General features: G+C 36.0%; 2 protein-coding genes across 3 annotated transcripts in view; one reads left to right on the forward strand and one right to left on the reverse strand.

Annotated features, from left to right (window-relative positions):
• Positions 1-13,581, reverse strand: part of LOC124637464 (dual oxidase) — a 41,904-nt gene extending 28,323 nt beyond the window's left edge. Inside the window, exons 1-2 of the mRNA XM_047173963.1 lie at positions 13,218-13,581; positions 6,155-6,264 (exon numbers count right to left, since the gene is read on the reverse strand). Of these exons, the coding sequence (XP_047029919.1) occupies positions 6,155-6,248 (94 nt within the window). The 5' untranslated portion in view covers positions 6,249-6,264; positions 13,218-13,581. The remainder of the gene's footprint in view (positions 1-6,154; positions 6,265-13,217) is intronic.
• Positions 13,582-15,043: 1,462 nt separating this feature from the next.
• On the forward strand, positions 15,044-17,694 carry LOC124637465 (transcription factor 15). Of its 2 annotated transcripts, none has more exons than XM_047173967.1 (4): positions 15,044-15,571; positions 16,457-16,587; positions 16,963-17,054; positions 17,486-17,694. In XM_047173967.1, exons 1-4 carry the CDS (start codon positions 15,426-15,428, stop codon positions 17,528-17,530), a joined length of 414 nt encoding a protein of 137 aa, XP_047029923.1. In that variant the 5' UTR covers positions 15,044-15,425; the 3' UTR covers positions 17,531-17,694. The 2 variants fall into 2 exon arrangements, with proteins under 2 accessions (XP_047029923.1, XP_047029922.1); XM_047173966.1 differs by having other exon boundaries at positions 15,049-15,571; positions 16,454-16,587.
• Positions 17,695-18,256: the final 562 nt, after the last annotated feature.

Genomic DNA, 18,256 nt, shown 5'->3' on the forward strand with positions numbered 1-18,256 from the left:
GGAGCCTCCTTTCTTGAAATCATTTAATGCAGTCTCTCTAGTAGGTTTGTTTAGACAAATATTATGTGTTTAAATGTACGTGTGTACGAATCTCAGCTGAATCCGGTTAGACTGGAATTCGACCCCAACATAGTTGGGAAAAAGGCTCGGAGGATGATGATGTACGTGTGTACGAAGGAGTTAAGGAAACGTATATGCTATAACTTAATTAGATATTCACTTGTGCTTATTTACGTAAAACCTGTCAAATGATGCGACTATTAATGACTATTTAAATATTTATAACCAGGAAGTACGGTTCATTAATACTAATATAATCAGCAACAGGTATGAGCATCAACTTGGTAATTGCACTAATAACTTGTGTAATTATTATTTCATATTTATTAACGACATTCCATGTATGAATGGTATGTTCAGTGCCTTTACAAGTATGTGATGAGTGCATTTGCATAGTGCTGCAACAATTCTATGATTACCTACACAAAGTCGTTATCCGCTTATGTCACTATAAGGATTACAAAACAACGGCTGCTTATTTCTTGTATTTATTATGTTATTCAAAGAAGTCCGTGTATTCTCTAAGGATACTCCCACACTGTCCTTGCTGTTGTGGTCGTTTTTGCACATTATTGTGAATTTGACAAGGCATATCATAATTCATTTGTAATTGCATTATGAGGACTTAATGAATGGAGGTTGCTTCCTTGTACCATAGAAGGATTCGAACTGAATAGTACCTTATTTATAAACAGAATACATGTGTCAGTTCAATAACGAGCCGTATCTATAGGTTAATTGTTTACCAAATATTGCATTTCAACAAATGCACCTGCCAAATGCATGTGTTCTGTGAGGATTCTACAGACAAAAGCATGCAACTTGAGTTTACATATAAATATGGCGAGTAAGCCTCGATTGCATGATGTGTCGCCATTAATAGGCGTTGTCTCCATGGTCAAATAAACGATTAATGTCATGGTCAAAAACTCAGTACTAGGAAGAAACTAGTGTGAAAATATTAATGGAATGTGATTTTAATCTCGTTTATTATTTTAATTTTTGGATTATCGAATCTTTGTGGCATGATTGCTATTTTAAAGTTTTTCTCTAAGGATACTTCGACTGCAGTATTTAAGATTACCGGCTTATTTTATTCCTTAGCTTTGCTAAAACAGATTTAGTGACAGTATTGTTCTAAAGTGAACAGTCTAACCAGTAAAGGGGATCTGTCGAAGCGTGCATTGCAGTGATTATCTAAATAGCGGCTGTTGACGGAGGAGTTACGTTAGTCAGCGGCCTTCAGCTTTCACTATCGCGACATGTAGACGACGAAGCGACGCGGGCTGCATTCGCGGCGTGTGCGCACGGCCCGCGTGCTTTACGTGATTCTCCGTTTTTGAACTGGTTTTATTTTCTTTGGAGTAAATTGTACTCATCTTAGACGTAAATCCAAAGTCGTTTTACTTTCAATTGTACATTGAGAAAAGAGGGTACTTATAGTATAGCTGGCACGACGTTCTCATGCGAATGGATACAAAATGTAATAGATATGACTTATCTACTGTTCATTTCCGCAGTACAGAAGCGGTATTTCACATATGAATAAGCAATCCAGCAGGAAGCGGCCAATTAATTTGCAGCAGTTGTATTGTGCAATGACATTTAAATGTCAAAAATTGTCCCGGAATTAAATGTTTGCTATTAGTAAGTCGAGACAAGCAAGATTAATCGCTAAAGTAATCTGATTTATTCTTGCAAATCTATAGCACTTAACTAGTGGCATTTGTTTAGTGTTCTGTAAACTATTGCACATCTTTTTGGTTTTTCTTCAAATTTAAGCGTACAAAGAGACATAGGGATATATGGACATAAAAAGTGACTTTGTATTATACTATGTAGTGGCGCTTACTTTCGTACAATTGACTCAGCATTTCCTACTCGTCTTTTCCTTTTTCTATCTTGGCATACTTCGATATGACCGAGGTCAGCCAAGACACGGAACTAATGTTATGCATACCGGGTACAATCTTTTATTACCATAGAAAGATTTATTCCCTCATTACGAACCACATAATGCTTGCTAAATAAGTACCTTCTTGTTTAACTATAAAAGTAATATTTTAAATCAAGTGTGTCATAACTAGACATCGGATTATATGCACTATCAAAATGCCAAAATATGCATGCAAATATGCACTAAAAAAGAGCGAAATATGCACAAAATATGCACAATTAAAAAACCACTAATAGAATTAACTTTTATTTTCAGAACATATATTTAAATATACATAGAGGTACTATTAGTTGTAATTCTTGTGACAATATACAATTACATATTTTTCAAGGTTTTCTGCCGCAAATTTGTGACGTTTGTCACTTAAAATTAATTTATAGGCTGAAAATGACCTTTCGACGTCAACTGACGTTACCGGACAGAACTTGAAATTTGGCGCCATTTCTGCCGAGATATACTCTTTGGCGAAAGCGCACTGAGGAGAGCGTACTAATTATTATTATACTCTTTGGCGTAGTACAACACGTCTATCACGTATAAATACTGAAATATGCACTATCAATGAAAAAGTACCAAAATATGCAATAACGCTAAAATAATAGCATAATATGCATTTGCATATGCAAACATGCAAATGCATATAATCCGATGTCTAGTCATAACCGTTAGAAAACGACCAATACTTACAATGATCTTCTTACAAATTATCGTCGTATAAAATAACTTCATAGTATGTAATTTACTTTCTGTGATGTACGGATGTAAACCACATTACTGAAGCCGTTAAAGAAATAAAAATGTGCTTTTAACCAATTACTTGGATCTATCTAGCTTTAGTTTTTGTTACATGATGTAAACAGGAATTCGTGAGCGCCTGTAAAAAAGTGCATAAGCTTTAGCACTTAGAACTTTAGAATTCTTCCTCAAAGCTAATTAAGTACATTATCTGTGTAGTTATTTTATAATAATAACTGCATGTGAGGTTAAGTTTTTACGCAAGTTCAGAGCGAGTCAAGGGCTGCGGCTGCAATTATCAAATTATAGCTTACGTCACATGGGTACACAACCTTCACCTTAGTTCTTGGAGGATTCGAAAGTTTCGTTTTTAATTGTTTCTTTGGTAAATAACGTTTGTTTCCGAATTGTATCTAAAATATTATCTACATTAATCATTGCTTTTGAAATCCGGCCCACCACAACTGATATAACACAAATCATCGAACTGAATACTGTTTCCTATTCTTATTATTTTCGAATACATACTTACTTTCTGAAAACTTTCTCTATGATGAAGCTGATTTACATAACACAATATGTATGTTGGTAACTCAGGTATCTAGGTACAAGTTGTAGACAAAGTAGGTAAATATTTTATATCTCAACTCATCTTTACCAATGTCAGATATATTTTTGAAGTTCATATTATGTCCAGAGTTTCTTTTAATCGTAATATATTATAAAAAAACTTACATTTTGAAGCAACATAGGTTACTTTCCACTTGAGTGTGAGAAATATATCTATTTTTTCTCAATAACAGTGAATCATGAGGAAGAATTTGTTACATACTATTAAAACAAAATTTAGTTTACATTTTCAATTACATACAATGTAAACAGCATTCATTATTTCAATTAAACAACAGCAATAATTCATAAACACGTAAAAACGTTTTGACCTTGACCTGTAGGAAGCGGAAGTGCAGTCAAGGTCGCGGGGAAATGTTCGGCGGGTGTCGTGACTGCTGCGGTGCGCACGCGCCTAAAATGTCAAGATCTCGCGTCGCTACAATGAGTTCAAGCGCTAATGATCGTGATATCAAACTCATATTAAGTGGAAGTGTAACAAATGCGTACACGCAAACAGGTTGTGCTTCCGTATCATCTTATTAGGAAATGACGATCTATTTCACTTCATTTTTTATATTTAAATATGCAAATACGACCAGCCTTTGTTGTGAGCCAGTACTACATCAAACAGCATACATTATGTTTCAAAAGATGACCAAAGAGAATTCCGAACGAATTATATTGCGAGTCACTGAACTGATTGCACAATTGACATGACTATTTCAGAGGGAAGTTAACACTGCATCTGATTAAGCATATTTTGTTGGCACAGCACCAGGTCTTTCTTACATACATACATCCGTCTTACCCAGCTAAATAGAAATGTACTTTATAGTTGCATTATCGATTCACAGGATAAATAATTGAATCGATTGTTTATCGTTAAGTCGTCTAATAGCACACAATAATCCGTGATTCATGAATACGCCACAGGGCATCGCTCACGATTGTTGTGAAATGCATTTCAAGGATCTCTAAGTAAATGATCAGTGCAATGCAATAGCTTATCTACTATTTTCCTTGATTTCATGTAATGGTTGAGTACCTATGCATAATGTTTATCTTAAAGTATGTGTGAATGGAAATCGTAGGTCATGGATTACCAACAATTTTATAAGCATTCATTTTATTTCTGTCATTTGTTTTACGATCGCTGCACTGTCAGTGAAGCTGTATTTGCCCAATAATCGGTGACCGATTGACAGACGTGGGCGGGCAGCCTTAAAGAAGAAAATTGGGAAATGAGACATTCTCGATGTCTACTTGAGTTGCTTGAACATATTTCTAATTTATGGAACAGCAACCCTCGTTATACCTAAATGAGCATTACACAAAATATCGGTGCTCTTTAACACAGTTATTTTATATCCGGAATTGTCATATTATGCAAACGTTGATCAACATAATCCCACGTGAATCCTGTTCATGTTCTATGAGCATTAACGATAAAATATACAAGCTCGTAATCGCAATTCGTGACTGATCTACACGCGGGATGTACTTGGTGACAATAAAATCACATAGTAACCCGTACCGTACACATCCTTGTTGCACAGATAAACTACTATTCCACCGGATTCACCCGTGTAAGGTAATAAAGACCTTGGGCTTTAACATGAAGGACCATAATGCTTTGTGCAAAATGACAGATAGTACAAGTCGTGTTGCCAACTCTGTATCCGCGTGTTTTGTACATCCGTTTGTAGGGTCTTTAGCAATAATATTATCGTTTCCTTCACTTAATCGTACATAAACCTACACAATTTCAACTATTACAGATTTGAGGTTTATATTGCCAATATGTGTGCCCAAAATGCTGAAGTAGGACGGCCTAGATATAGTAAACAATCTAGCTAGCTTGTTTCGGATACAGAGTTGGCAACACGACTTCTACTATCTGTCATATTCTCACAAAGCATTATGGTCCTTCATGTCAAACCCCAAGGTCTTTATTACCTTACACGGGTGCATCCGGTGGAATAGTAGTCGCCCCGGCTTCGCACGGGATAACAGTATTTCCCCACTATATAATGAATGTTATTATACACATAAACCTTCCTCTTCAATCACTCTATCCATTTAAAAAAAAAACTGCATGGAAATCGGTTGCGTAGTTTTGAAGATTTAAGCGTACAAAGGGACAGAGGGTCTGAAAAAGCGACTTTGTTTTATACTGTGTTGTGATATGTCCATGTTTTAATTATGATATCTGTATGACAGATTATCACCTATATTCCAATTATTTTACTAGGTTTTTCATAAGCTTGTAAATTATTATGAAATTCTAATAACTTAATATACCGTGTAATTTCCCTAACAGTTTTATATCCGGCCGCTTATAACAATCACGTAGAACTTATGGATTATTGCGAATTACAGTAAACGCCCACACACAATAGTTTTATTACATTATTATGGATAATATTCGGGTAGAATGATAGCCTAATTAAATAGTCAAGAAATGTTTATAGTCGTAAACATGATAATAACCGACTATTATATTATTTTAAATAGTTGTTAATTGCTTTTCTTGTACTAGAAATATAATATTTTATGATGAAAGCTTAATTTTAGGAACATCTCTCTGGCTAGCTGGCGATGGCGTAACAACGCAAACGTACCTATAGCCTCAAGCATAAACATTAAATATGCTTCAGAAAAAAATATGGCAAAAGAGTATCTACTTATCATGGACGAGTAAAAAAAGAAGTAGATCTTTAATGGTGTGGTGATTTCTCCATACATATACTGTGAGTAAAGAAAATTATTATATAAAAAAAAATAACTCACCTGGATTAGAAAAGACCGGTGAAATTATCTGTAATGCCGGAACCAGCATCATTAGGAGCCAGATTCGACTCCCGACAGTATCTGGAGCGGCCATCTTGTTTATTTAGAATCTGGAAACAAACAACAAAATAATTATTTATTTAAAAATGCACGAACCTGAACGGGAAAGGATTTCAGGTTTTTGGGGGTGATTTCAATAAACTCTTTTGCCTTTCAATAATTTCCTTAGAGTATATCGTAATCATATTTACACTTAAAATAAAAAGTTATCAATAACTAGGTACTTTTGAAACTCAACATAGCAGATGTGAGACTTACAATCATCGCTAAGCTGCTCATCTCCTTATTATCCTGTCAATTAAATAAACAAACCTGTTTCAAAATCGAAGCTATAATTAAAATAACTACCTTTACCTATCATAATTTTGATCATAAATATAAAATTTTCCTTAAAAAATTACCTACGTGTATTTTTTATGCGTCTGCCTTTTTTGTAACATACAAGGTGATTTTCACGTACTTTTAGATAAAGGTGTGGGTAGAATGGAACGATAAACTTTATAGTCTGTACTTATCCTGAATCTGGTTATAATTCTGAGCCCGACTCAATGGTTTCTAAAGTATCAGAATATTATGTCGGTGACAACACGTCGTCGGTACAAAGCACAAAGGTTAAGATTAGATAGAAGCTTATTATATTATTTATTTCTACTATTCCATGTAGGTAACAAACTTATCGACCAATTAATATGAAGCGATGTAAATGTGATATAATTAGGTACATTATCTAGTTCCTCGAAACTAACTATCGCGTGTATGCACCGATCAATCAATGAATGATATTAGAATTTTATAATTACTCTTACCATTGTTTCAAATTCTACTCTTCATATGTTTCATTTTGCACATTATAGTTATTCTTATCTTATCTTTGGTCTTACACAAACACTATATTCATTAATTTTATTGAAATGAGTAAAATAAAAATATTCACTAATCAAGAACAAATGCCGCCAAAACCGAATTCCAATTTCAAAATGTATTTCTTTTTTATTCAAATCTATTTTGCACATTCGTTAGTTACGTTGAAAGGAGTTCTGTATTTAAATTTCTGAAAGGAGGAAAATAGTTTTTAATTTTTTTTTTCTGCGTCATTGTGGGAGGCAGTAGCTATCACATAAATTACGTATTGGCACCCTTTAGCATTACAAGCCAGAGGTCAATGAACTATTGTAGTCCACGAGGCTTTACTTCTTTTTCACGGAAGCTCACAAAAACAAGCCTCGTATCTCCTGTTACTGAGAGTTTATAATAATTCACCTGACATTTACACGTGCGTTAACAATTTCGAAAATGATTAAAGTCTTTTAAGCAATGTTAATCGTCGTTTCGTGTGAGTTGTTATTTATTATTTAAATCTTTATTAGCAGCACCTACTTATAATTTTATTCTGCGTTATATGAAAATGTTCTAATGTTCCATTTAAGGTAGAAACTAGAGCATAACGTGTACTTTATGTAATGTATACCTTGTGTTAAAGATGAAGCTTGCAGGTGGGTAGCGACGTAGTATTAGCAATAAACAGTTAACCTAATTACTTTACACGATGTTATTCCATAAAATGTGGCCTACGTATCAGATTAACATATACAACAGTCTTGTATGTTACTTATGTGGATAAAGCAGGGGCATGATATCTTTATCTAGATTAGAACGTAAACTATGAATAAAACCAGTAGGTGTACAGGCTAGCTAGAATAAAGAAGAAATGTCCGATATAATTAATTCTTAGTAATAAGTTCTCAGTGTTTCATAATTCTAATATTGGGTGAAAAGGTTTTCGTACAAAAAATAGTGCCATCCACATTGCAATCTTTGAATCTGCTGTAAATAGCTGAATGGTAATCGCTTTCTGAAATTAGTTTGATGACATTAAGAATATAATAGATTATCGCGTAGGTACTACCTCGTAGAAGTAAATTATTGCAAAGGCCGGGAAATAGCCAATTGCACGTCAAGTTATGATAAGGACGCTAGAAGAGATCCAACCAAAGATTATCTAGTAACCTTTTCATACACATTGCTCAGGCGGTGTAATGTTCCAAATTCAAAAAACGCGATAGATTTTATTTTGATTGTCTGTAAATTCGATCCTTCGTGGTTCTTTTTTTTTTAATAATAGCAATATTTCCAAGCATGCAAAGAAAAAAATTAAGAAAACTCCCGATAGTCCAGGCGCTGGGTGGAGTTGAGTATGCAAAATGTGAGGACCGCATTTGGTTTGAACTCAGAAAAGCATGCAGATTATGATTGTGAATGTTGCCAGGAGTCGTAATGGTCCAATTTCTTTTTACACCCAGCACGTAGGCCGGGCGGTCTACGACTGGTCGGTACAAATTTTGTAGTAGTGGTGAACTGACCCAATCCGTATCCAATAATAAATGTTGTTTGGTTCTAGTACGACAAAAAACGTTATATTTCAATGCCTATGACTAATAATAAAATCCACAATAATTATGTTCTATAACACGCCTAACTCAAATGTTAATGGTCTTTATAGAACTGGTATATCAACTGATAAACACACACCTGCTTACAACTGAATTAGTGTTTAATAAAAACCAACACTCCAATTCGCTTGGTTACGCGAGAAGCATAACATTTTCTAAGCTCTCATTAGGTACCTACTTGTTTTTATAAACCACTAGCTTTTTCCCGCGACTTCACCCGTTCGAATGTCCGGCTTAGAACGTTACCCGTTCCCTTGCATTGTTCAAAGATCAATTCTGCTATTCATGAAGGACAGTTTAAAAAACTATGAAAACCAGCCCAGCTGATCAGGAGAACGAACATTCTTTGTTTTATGTTATGTAAAGGAAGATATGTTATTAAAAGTATCGAGCTCTCTTAAAAGCGAATGTTTTAACGTAAATCTCGATTCGACCAGTTTTATTCGTAATCGCAGAGGTTGTATCTAAGCAGGGACGTTCACTCGCCTCTTGAGACATGAATATTAATAAAACTAGAGGCCGATTCACACATCGCTGCGATTAAAACAATGTTTTTAATCACAAACTCACAAACCATTCAGAGACGTTTAAAGTTAATGCGTTATTAATTGTCAGATTAACTTTTTATAAAAACACTTAAATAGATTTTCCATTTGCGACGTTGTTACAACTACAGGACGTTATTTTGGGATCATTTTTCATGTTGTAACTAAAGTTGGTTCTTATTCACACTTAGTGGTACATGACATGTGAAAAGTAGAATAGTGTTCTTTGCCAATTTATTATCAAATATGTAGTATTTATTTCCTGAATTTGACCTCACCTGTCAGCTTATAGCTGTTAGCTTGTACTACTAACTTAATTTTTTGAGTAGTCTATTATAAAAATTATTTTATAGTAAAAACAACAAAGATAGACAAAAAGGTAGCACAAGGAAGTCTTAGTGTCTGGATGTTTATGTCAAGGACTAATTATTATAAACAGGCATATTATTATGTTTTGCTAATGAACTGGTTATATGTAGGACTTATTAAGTTATGCAAATTTTCCACTTAAGTTAATTATCACTGCCTATTTAAACTGAGCACTACGCTTCTTTTACTACCAGCTAAAGGTTCATGTAGCTTTTCTATAAAGGTCTACGTACTTATTAAGCAGAACTTAAATTCAGCAAAGAGGTTTGTGTTAAGTGCTTTTAAAACAATGAATGATTTATTTATGTTTTAACCATTCACTAATACATCGCGTACAAATAAACTATCAAGTAAATAGAAAATAGAAGGGACAAATTGCCTTTAACTGTCAAGTGCTTGATTGAACCAAAAGGTTTTATAGGTTGACAACCATATACCGACCTCATTAGCTTTTATAATGACAAGATATCACAAGGACGCAGCCTCAGTCGGAAAGATGTACGCCGAGATGTCTGGCCTACATTATTATACTGACTTGTGCAATACCAGATTCACTCACATAGTCACCCAGCATCGTAAGCAAGTAAGTTGAAGTAAGTATTACGTGGTCAGCTTACTTTGCTCACAAATATAACAAAACGAAATCGTGAGTGATGATGTTTAAGAGCTATTGCAGAAAAGGACAGACCCTACCTGAATACCAAGCGGGAAGGTAGAACCAATTAAAATTCCAGACAGCGAATAGATTTAGGTATTCCCCAACATGAAGTTCAAGAACTGGCCAAACATAGTAAGCTCGAGCAAGAAATATCGTGGACTTTATTAATAGTGGGATGAGGTCATTTAATACAATAGCATTCCTCAAATACCGAGTCTTAAATGAAGTGTTTTGGACAAGTATAGTAATTACTACGAAGCCCATTACACATCGTACCCTTTAGATTTTTCTCATGATGGTTCGATAAGTGTTTGAATTATTAAATAAAATAATGGTCGGTCATGTATAATTGCGCTTGGGCAAGCGGCGCGTGAATTTGACCCATTTGCTGACAAGGCCGACTTGCCAAACAGCATTGTGCTCATAGTGCAACAATATCTTCTGCCTCAGCAGATATCTATGATTCTTCTTCCGTTTGTTATTGTTTAATAGTCCAGAATAGTCATTCAGTTCAGTTTTTCAAATCTAGATTAGTGTTTTCTGACAGTGTAATTTATACAATACAATAAATAAATAATAATTTTGACAGGGGAATGCAATCCACTTGCATGAAAAAGAAATCACCTAACACTATCCGAAATATAAATAAAACTTTCTCTTGTGTATAGTCAAAACTATCCTTGAGGAAATTTCGGTATCTGCTAGCTAGAGAAAAAGTTGTACAAGTCACGACTAAAGATTGGCAAACAATCATTTGTCTCATCTAGATATCCATTAATGTCCTTATTAATTACACTGAGTAAAGTTCAAAGTGGGTCAAAAGGTATCGTGTATGTCACCTTCGTTTCTTCGATACTCCGCCATTACTCAGATGTGTCACATATCACACAACATAAACGTGATGTTTACTTTACGAGGCCCTTTATAGTGGAATATAGAAAAAATCTGTCGACTAATGTAATCCAAATCGTGAATTCGTTTACATTCGCAATTTTATCATCTTAGTCGTGGGTATGCAAATAATATTGTAACGAGCCAGTCCATTACAAAATTGAAATTAAAGAGACAATTCACTAAAATGCAACGTCAATGATTATAGGAAACTACATAATTACCTCATAATTGAACAGAATCAATACCGTCTACTTTGCATAGTCATAAAACATCGCATCAAAATAAGGCAATAATAGATACAAAAAGCAGTAAGCGTGTCAATCGATGAAAAACGTTCGTGTCTAGTCTCGTGTTTCATCGAAGTATGACATAAGACATAACGGTTGTGTTGCATTTATTGTTTATGCGTCGATCGACCTCCGGCACCACATACGCCTGCGTATTGTAATAGGTCATTGGCAGGATGTCAAAGAGGATCCTGTCACGGCGTGAATCACACGGATTTCGACTCACCGAACACAATAACGTTCGGGAATCACGAAGGCTCTTCAGTGAACTCATGCGGAAACTACACGGATATTAACGACTCGATAATCTAACGTAATATTGATGAGTATTCATTAATAGTTCCGTCTTCATACGGTAAATCCATTACAACATAAGCGTCACCATTTTATAATAGGTATGGTAAATAACCATTCACGAATTCATAAACTTCAGTTATACTTAGGTCCTAAAACGGTTTCGAAACTTTCGGGATCCTACCGTCCTACCAGTAAGCTACCTCTGCTGTAGGACGGTCTCAATAAGAGGTGGTCTTGTTCTTTTGTCTTATTCTTAGTGCAAAGGCTTTGAGTATTACATTGAGTACAAATCAACTATTTCTATCTAGGTGTCTATGTCAATTTACATTCCATTTTCAAATTACAAAAAGGCTAAGGTGATCTTCACACTGCCCCGCATCACGCTGCATCTTGCGTGTCGACGCACCTACGCGCGTTCCTGCGGGAGTGCAGATCTGCATCATCGTGCGGGTTTTTCACGCACTCACGCGCGTAGGTGCGTTTTGTAAATTCACGCACAGCGAGTTCTATTTTCAAATATACACGTCACGCCCATTCAAAATCACGCGCGGCATTGCGGGATTCAGTGTGCCATACCTTGCGTCTCGCCCAGCACCTACGCGCGGGGGTGCGTGTTTCTCCGCATGTATGTGCGTGATCCGCATGAACGCGCGTGGATGCATTTTCAGTGTGTTGGACTATGCGTGTTTTCCATACAAACGGAGATATTTCCATACAACGGAAAAAAAACGCATCCACGCACTACGCTGCATCATGCGGGGCAGTGTGATAATCGCCTAAATACGCATGTATGTTCGTTCGGCAAGGGAAGTCAAGCAAAGTTGCACAACTATCGCCTTGTGACTAACAACTTACTTGCAATTTGTCACGTACCTTTGTTACTGCTAGTGGTAAAGCGGAAACAGTTTTGGACACACGGAATGATACTCAGACGGTCACAAAGCAGCTTATAATCGACATTATTTTAATAATTATTCCTCAGCCGCTAACACAAAGCACGGAACATCTAATCCTTGAGCATTAAACGCCGCATGTATCTTAAATAAAATACAATTAAGTTAAATACAATGCATACTGTGGGTTAGTCGGCCTTTGAACATTTTGACGGGATGTCCCGATTCATATCAGTTTTATCTTACTCTGTCAGACCAGCTGATCTATGAATGCCGGCCATACCCAGACCGGTCCGTACTTAACTGTTCATCTAATGTAACTGTTCAGACAAATATTGTAGGTGTAGGTAGTGGGTAACGTAAAGAGGACGACTCCATCATGCATTGTTTCAAACTTTTCAATTAATATGCAAATTCGGTTTCTTTTCTCCTGTGCAAAAAACGTGTTTCAAGTATACAAATGAATTAGGACAATGGTCGTCGAGTCCGACGTCCAGTAGTCAGCCTGATCGTGTCCTTGCGTTCACCAATAAGTGTTCGCCCACCTTATCATCTAATGCCATCGTCTAACGCAGAATTGACCATTTAGTAGAAAGGTAAGTAGACTCACCTCTTAATTACGAAAAAGCATCACTTTGGCGTCCAAGCTCAATTGTTTGTTTCAGTAACGATACTCCTCACGCACTCTCAGGTAGGATGTGACCAGCGTAACACAAATAGTTCACACGAAAACTGTTTACGGAGCGAAAGCGGTTTATGTTTGTACGCGGAAGTGTAGGTAGTGTTCGGCGGTGTCGCGCCAGCGTCGAAGACGGTCGACTCGCGCGCGGCTGCGTGTGCGACTCGCGGCGACGCTCGTTTCACGGGCAGAGGTGTTGCGAGGAGAAAGTCTCGGCCGTGGTGCGCCTGCGTCGGTTGGCCGACAGCGCCGCGTCGTGGGGGGGTCGTGACGTCGCCACTAAGCCAACAGCCACCTGAGCATCACCAGAGATTGCTACACCAGTCTACGCAAGTCATTGTTGGTTGCGTTGGGATGAACAACTTAATGAGTCGTGCGATATCACCGTACGTCATGTTTTAAAACCTATCTACCGTCGGCATTTTAATATTAATAACTAGAAAATAAAATTAACAATTGCCAAAAGATTAGAAATTAAAAATATATTGGTATACCTGACCATTTACATAAGTTTAAGATGATGAAAATACCGATATGTAGCTTCGAAGAAGCACTAAGTTCATAAATATTTAAATGAATGCAGCAGCCGTATAATCATCATACACGCATGCGTGTAAGCTTTGAATGTGTACAGTCTTCATAAAATGTATTTGTAGTCTTTGGTGTCGTCTATTGTTTTTTCATGTGAACTCGGTAACTGTTGTAAATGAATACGAATGAACGCAGCGGTCGACATATCGTATAATTTAACCAATTAGCCGATGTTCCCACGGAACTCCACGCATCCCCTCGAGACGTGAACATACGCGAAACATGTTGAATGAATTGAATGACTAGTTCGAGCTAGCAATGAAAGGGACGAGAGTTGTAGCCAAATTGTTTCAAATACATATCATGAAAAGTCATGTTACTCGCGTACTTGATTCGGTTAAAAGAATGATGTTATTTACTTTCACTATAGTTCGGCCATTCAGAGAATGCGTTCCTGACACGTCGCGATTGAACTGACGACGTAACTTTGCAATGGCGTTGCAGTTACGATAAAAATATTTTTGCTGGTTGTTTACCGTTTTAACAATTGAGGAGCATTAAAACAACATTATTATATCAATAATCAATGAATGTAGTTACGTCGTCAGTTCAATCGCGACGTGTCAGGAACGCATTCTCTGAATGGCCGAACTATAGAATAGTAATTATAGAATTAAACATTCGAAATTAAACATTCCGCTACAGGCTTTGAATTTTGCTATCCGACTTCAGCACCTATGTCTAAGTGACCTATGTCTAACAACATCTCGCTACGAGTAAGTGACATGAAATAAAATCTAAACAAAAGAGGCTTGTTTTACATTTCATGTCACATCTGAAATAAAAGATCCAGTTTGGAGAATCATCAGGGTCATTAAATATATTTATTGCGGTAGTTAGCTTAAAGCAACAGACAAAGCTCGGGGGAGACGCGTTTTACATTCTTGATGACAAGTCACCCATTCGCCACATCAGGGACGGACTATAGGGAGGTCACTTTGGTGTTAATAAATAAGATTTAACTGTCGTTTATGTATTTTTTAAATTGAATTTATACTCCTATACTTAATATAAGAAAGGGGAAACATTTTTTTTTATTGTAATGGTAAAATTCTTTCACTGTCGGAAAGCTGCACTCTTACCGAGTAACATAGGTAGGCTATATTTTATCCCAGTATTCCCAGTACGGACAGTAGTTACATTGTTTATGTTGTAAACTTTCAGTTTTATGTACATAGGTATCTACTAAAGACTATATTTTTAAGCAATTTCCCGAGCTTCAATTCCTATGACATAGAACACAAGTACAAGCTTCACTATTTGGTTACGACAAAAAAGAAAATAAAGAAACTTTCTCGAGCCCCGAATGCGTGCCTGTCACATCGGCAGCCATCTGTTTATACAATTATCGGTTAAGAGCGAGTCAGTGGCGCGCGCTGTTCTTCCTAAATGACTCCTTCATGAGCGATATCCATCGGGATACTTATTAGTGGGGCCACATACGTCTCCGGATTAGTACGCATCCTGCATCCGAAGTTACACTACCACCGGAACACGTAGAACTAACTTTTAGATATTATCTAGTCTTGTCGAATAGTCGTATCTGCCATGGAGAATTTCCTAAGTTATCAGTGTGGAGAAGAATCGTGGGAGCAACGTGTGTTCTCCGTGAGTTCGTACCAGCATTCTGAAAGCCAGCCGGCGGCGAAGCAAAGGTGCCAGGCGAATGCGCGCGAGAGGGACCGGACGCAGAAGTTAGTATTGATATTGCATGTGGAAGTTACTTATTGACTTCACTTCCAGTTACTTTTACTAAGTTATTAGTGGTTTACTTGGTTTATTCTGAGAAATCTCTCGTCGTTTAATTTTTGTGCCGTTTAGACTTGAAATTAATAGGTATCAATCGATATTTATACTTTTCTTTTGTAGAAAAACTGCTTCAAAATCGATGCGATTCAAGTGAAGCTAATATAAGCGTAATATCATTTTAACTCAAGAAAATCTTGGAATGTATTTTTTTTAAGAAATAGGTTTAATTTTAATGTAAAACTGTCGGGAATACGTTAATAATATTGTGTATGTGAGCTAGTCATATTTATACATATAAAGGTAAAGGATCTAGACGCCAATTATAAAACGAATGCAATCATCCTCTGAAGCATAGCACGATTTATTGACGACGATCCCTTTCAAATCTAACGTTAAATTAATGATGATAGATAACAACTTGACAAGGTTATTAAGATTACTTAAATAAGATATAGAAGGAAGATAAGATCGGCTTCTTCACCAGGCGCCTACAGCTACTGTATTTCGAACTAATACAACTAGAAATTTGAACGGCAATTAGTAACATAATTTGCGAGATAAGTTTTTTTTTTATATATATCAGCTCTTATCTTCACGCTTCAGTTCATTTAGAAGGTCAGATTCAAATCCCAGAAGTTAAAAAGTTCTGTTCAAGGCTGTACAGAACCTGTAATTATTGAATTTAATGAGAGAGAAAGACGTCATAGTCATAAGTTTTAATGTTATGTGCTTTTAATTATTGAGGGAACTTGTTTTTATTTCCCTTTATAATACATATAATTATTATTGTTTAATAGAATTGTTATCAAAATAATTTTATTTCTAAGCAGCGTGAACATAGCGTTCAACACACTGCGGCTGCTCATCCCCACGGAACCACCAGACAGGAAGCTCAGCAAAATTGAGATCCTTCGCCTAGCCGGTAGCTACATCACGCACCTCGACAATCAACTCTATACAGGTAACATTAAGGTCCACTATCACTTACAGCCTACAGATCCGGCTTTCAAGAACTTAACATATTTTTAAAGTACCTAAGAAATAGGTGGGCCGAGGCTAATTGTAATCTGATGCAATAAGAGCGGTTTTGCGTTCAGTCTCAAACAGAATTGATGTGGCCTTACTATAGTTTAATCTACATACGTATAGCACACTCCATTATTTGAACATAATCTATATAATAAGTTCATTTCCTGGTATTGCTTTGGATCATATTTATATTGAGATCTCGTTATCCATACATGATTTGAGCAGAATAAATAAAAATCTTAAATAGGGGTTTATATTGCAACCACCAGAAAATTATTATAAAGTTATTTCTTTGTTCATGTTTCAGGAGATCTGGAACAACCCTGCTTACAGAAGAATGACGTAAGCGACCAAGATAAATCACTGTGTACTTTTTGCTGGTCGGCCGTTAAAAAAGACGTAAGTGTTAAAACAGATCTCGAGTAAAAAACGTTATTGCTTTTTGTGTCCGGTTTAAAATAATTAACGTAAAAAGTTTGATTAAATATCATATTAGTAAAAACAAGTACTACATAAAAAGTAATCCACGATTTTCCGGCTGATTAATTACTTACATATTTAATGGTCTTGATACAATGGAATCTCCTATTCCAATTTCCACCCCATCATTAGAAACGACCGCACCATTTTAGTGCTCTATAATATATAGGTTTACGTATTTTTTATCTTCTTGTATAACATGCTCCTATCTAAAATACCAATTTGTGTCGAAACAGGCATAGATTTGGAACTAAAAACTTTTAGTCCTTTGAACAAAGAACTGAATCATAAACTTTTATAGCGGTAATAAGGTAAGGCTTATATAAATGGGTGATTGTCATCTGTTGCAGAAATCTCCCACATCACACGTCAGTTACTACAAGTCGCCACGCTAAACAAAGTACAGTCTAGTCCATCGTTAGCCTTTACGCAACATGCATTTGTATAAATTATTATTTAATTTTAATTACCAAAGGATTATAGCAATTATAGTGAAAGTATCAATTATTTAAGTTTATTGCCTAAGCCGTATTTTGTTTACTCGTAAACTTAGCTTTTAACGTAAATATTTTATATCTATTTTATTAATAATCTTCATCTTTATTGCTATCGAACTTTATTATAATATACTGTAAATACATAATAAAACGTCTTCGTCTAGTCTCATACCTATATCTTTTATTTTATTTCAACCTCACCCTGAAAATATTGCCTCTCGGGTATGAACTATGATACTACAATTTACATTTAGCTACAAGTATTTTTTTTTTAAACTAAACTAATATAAAGAGGAAAACCTTGTTTGTTTTTTTGTTTGGTTGTAATGAATAGGCTCAAAAACTACTGGACCGTTTTTAAAAATTCTTTCACCACTCGATAGCTACATTATCCACGAGTAACATAGGCTATATTTTATCCCGGTGCGGGCAGTAGCTCCCACGGGACGCGGGTGAAACCGCGGGAAAACGGCTAGTATTTGATAAAGTCTCACTCTTTCGGCGCTGCTCCCGCCAATGATAGGTAACTTACCTCATGCATGATCTGGTTCCTAATACAGAATGAAGCTCATCAAAGACACGAATCTATAACCGCCATCGAATACCATCGGGTAAGGATTTATA

This window comes from Helicoverpa zea, chromosome 16 (assembly GCF_022581195.2).
Source record: "Helicoverpa zea isolate HzStark_Cry1AcR chromosome 16, ilHelZeax1.1, whole genome shotgun sequence".
NCBI lineage: Eukaryota > Metazoa > Arthropoda > Insecta > Lepidoptera > Noctuidae > Helicoverpa > Helicoverpa zea.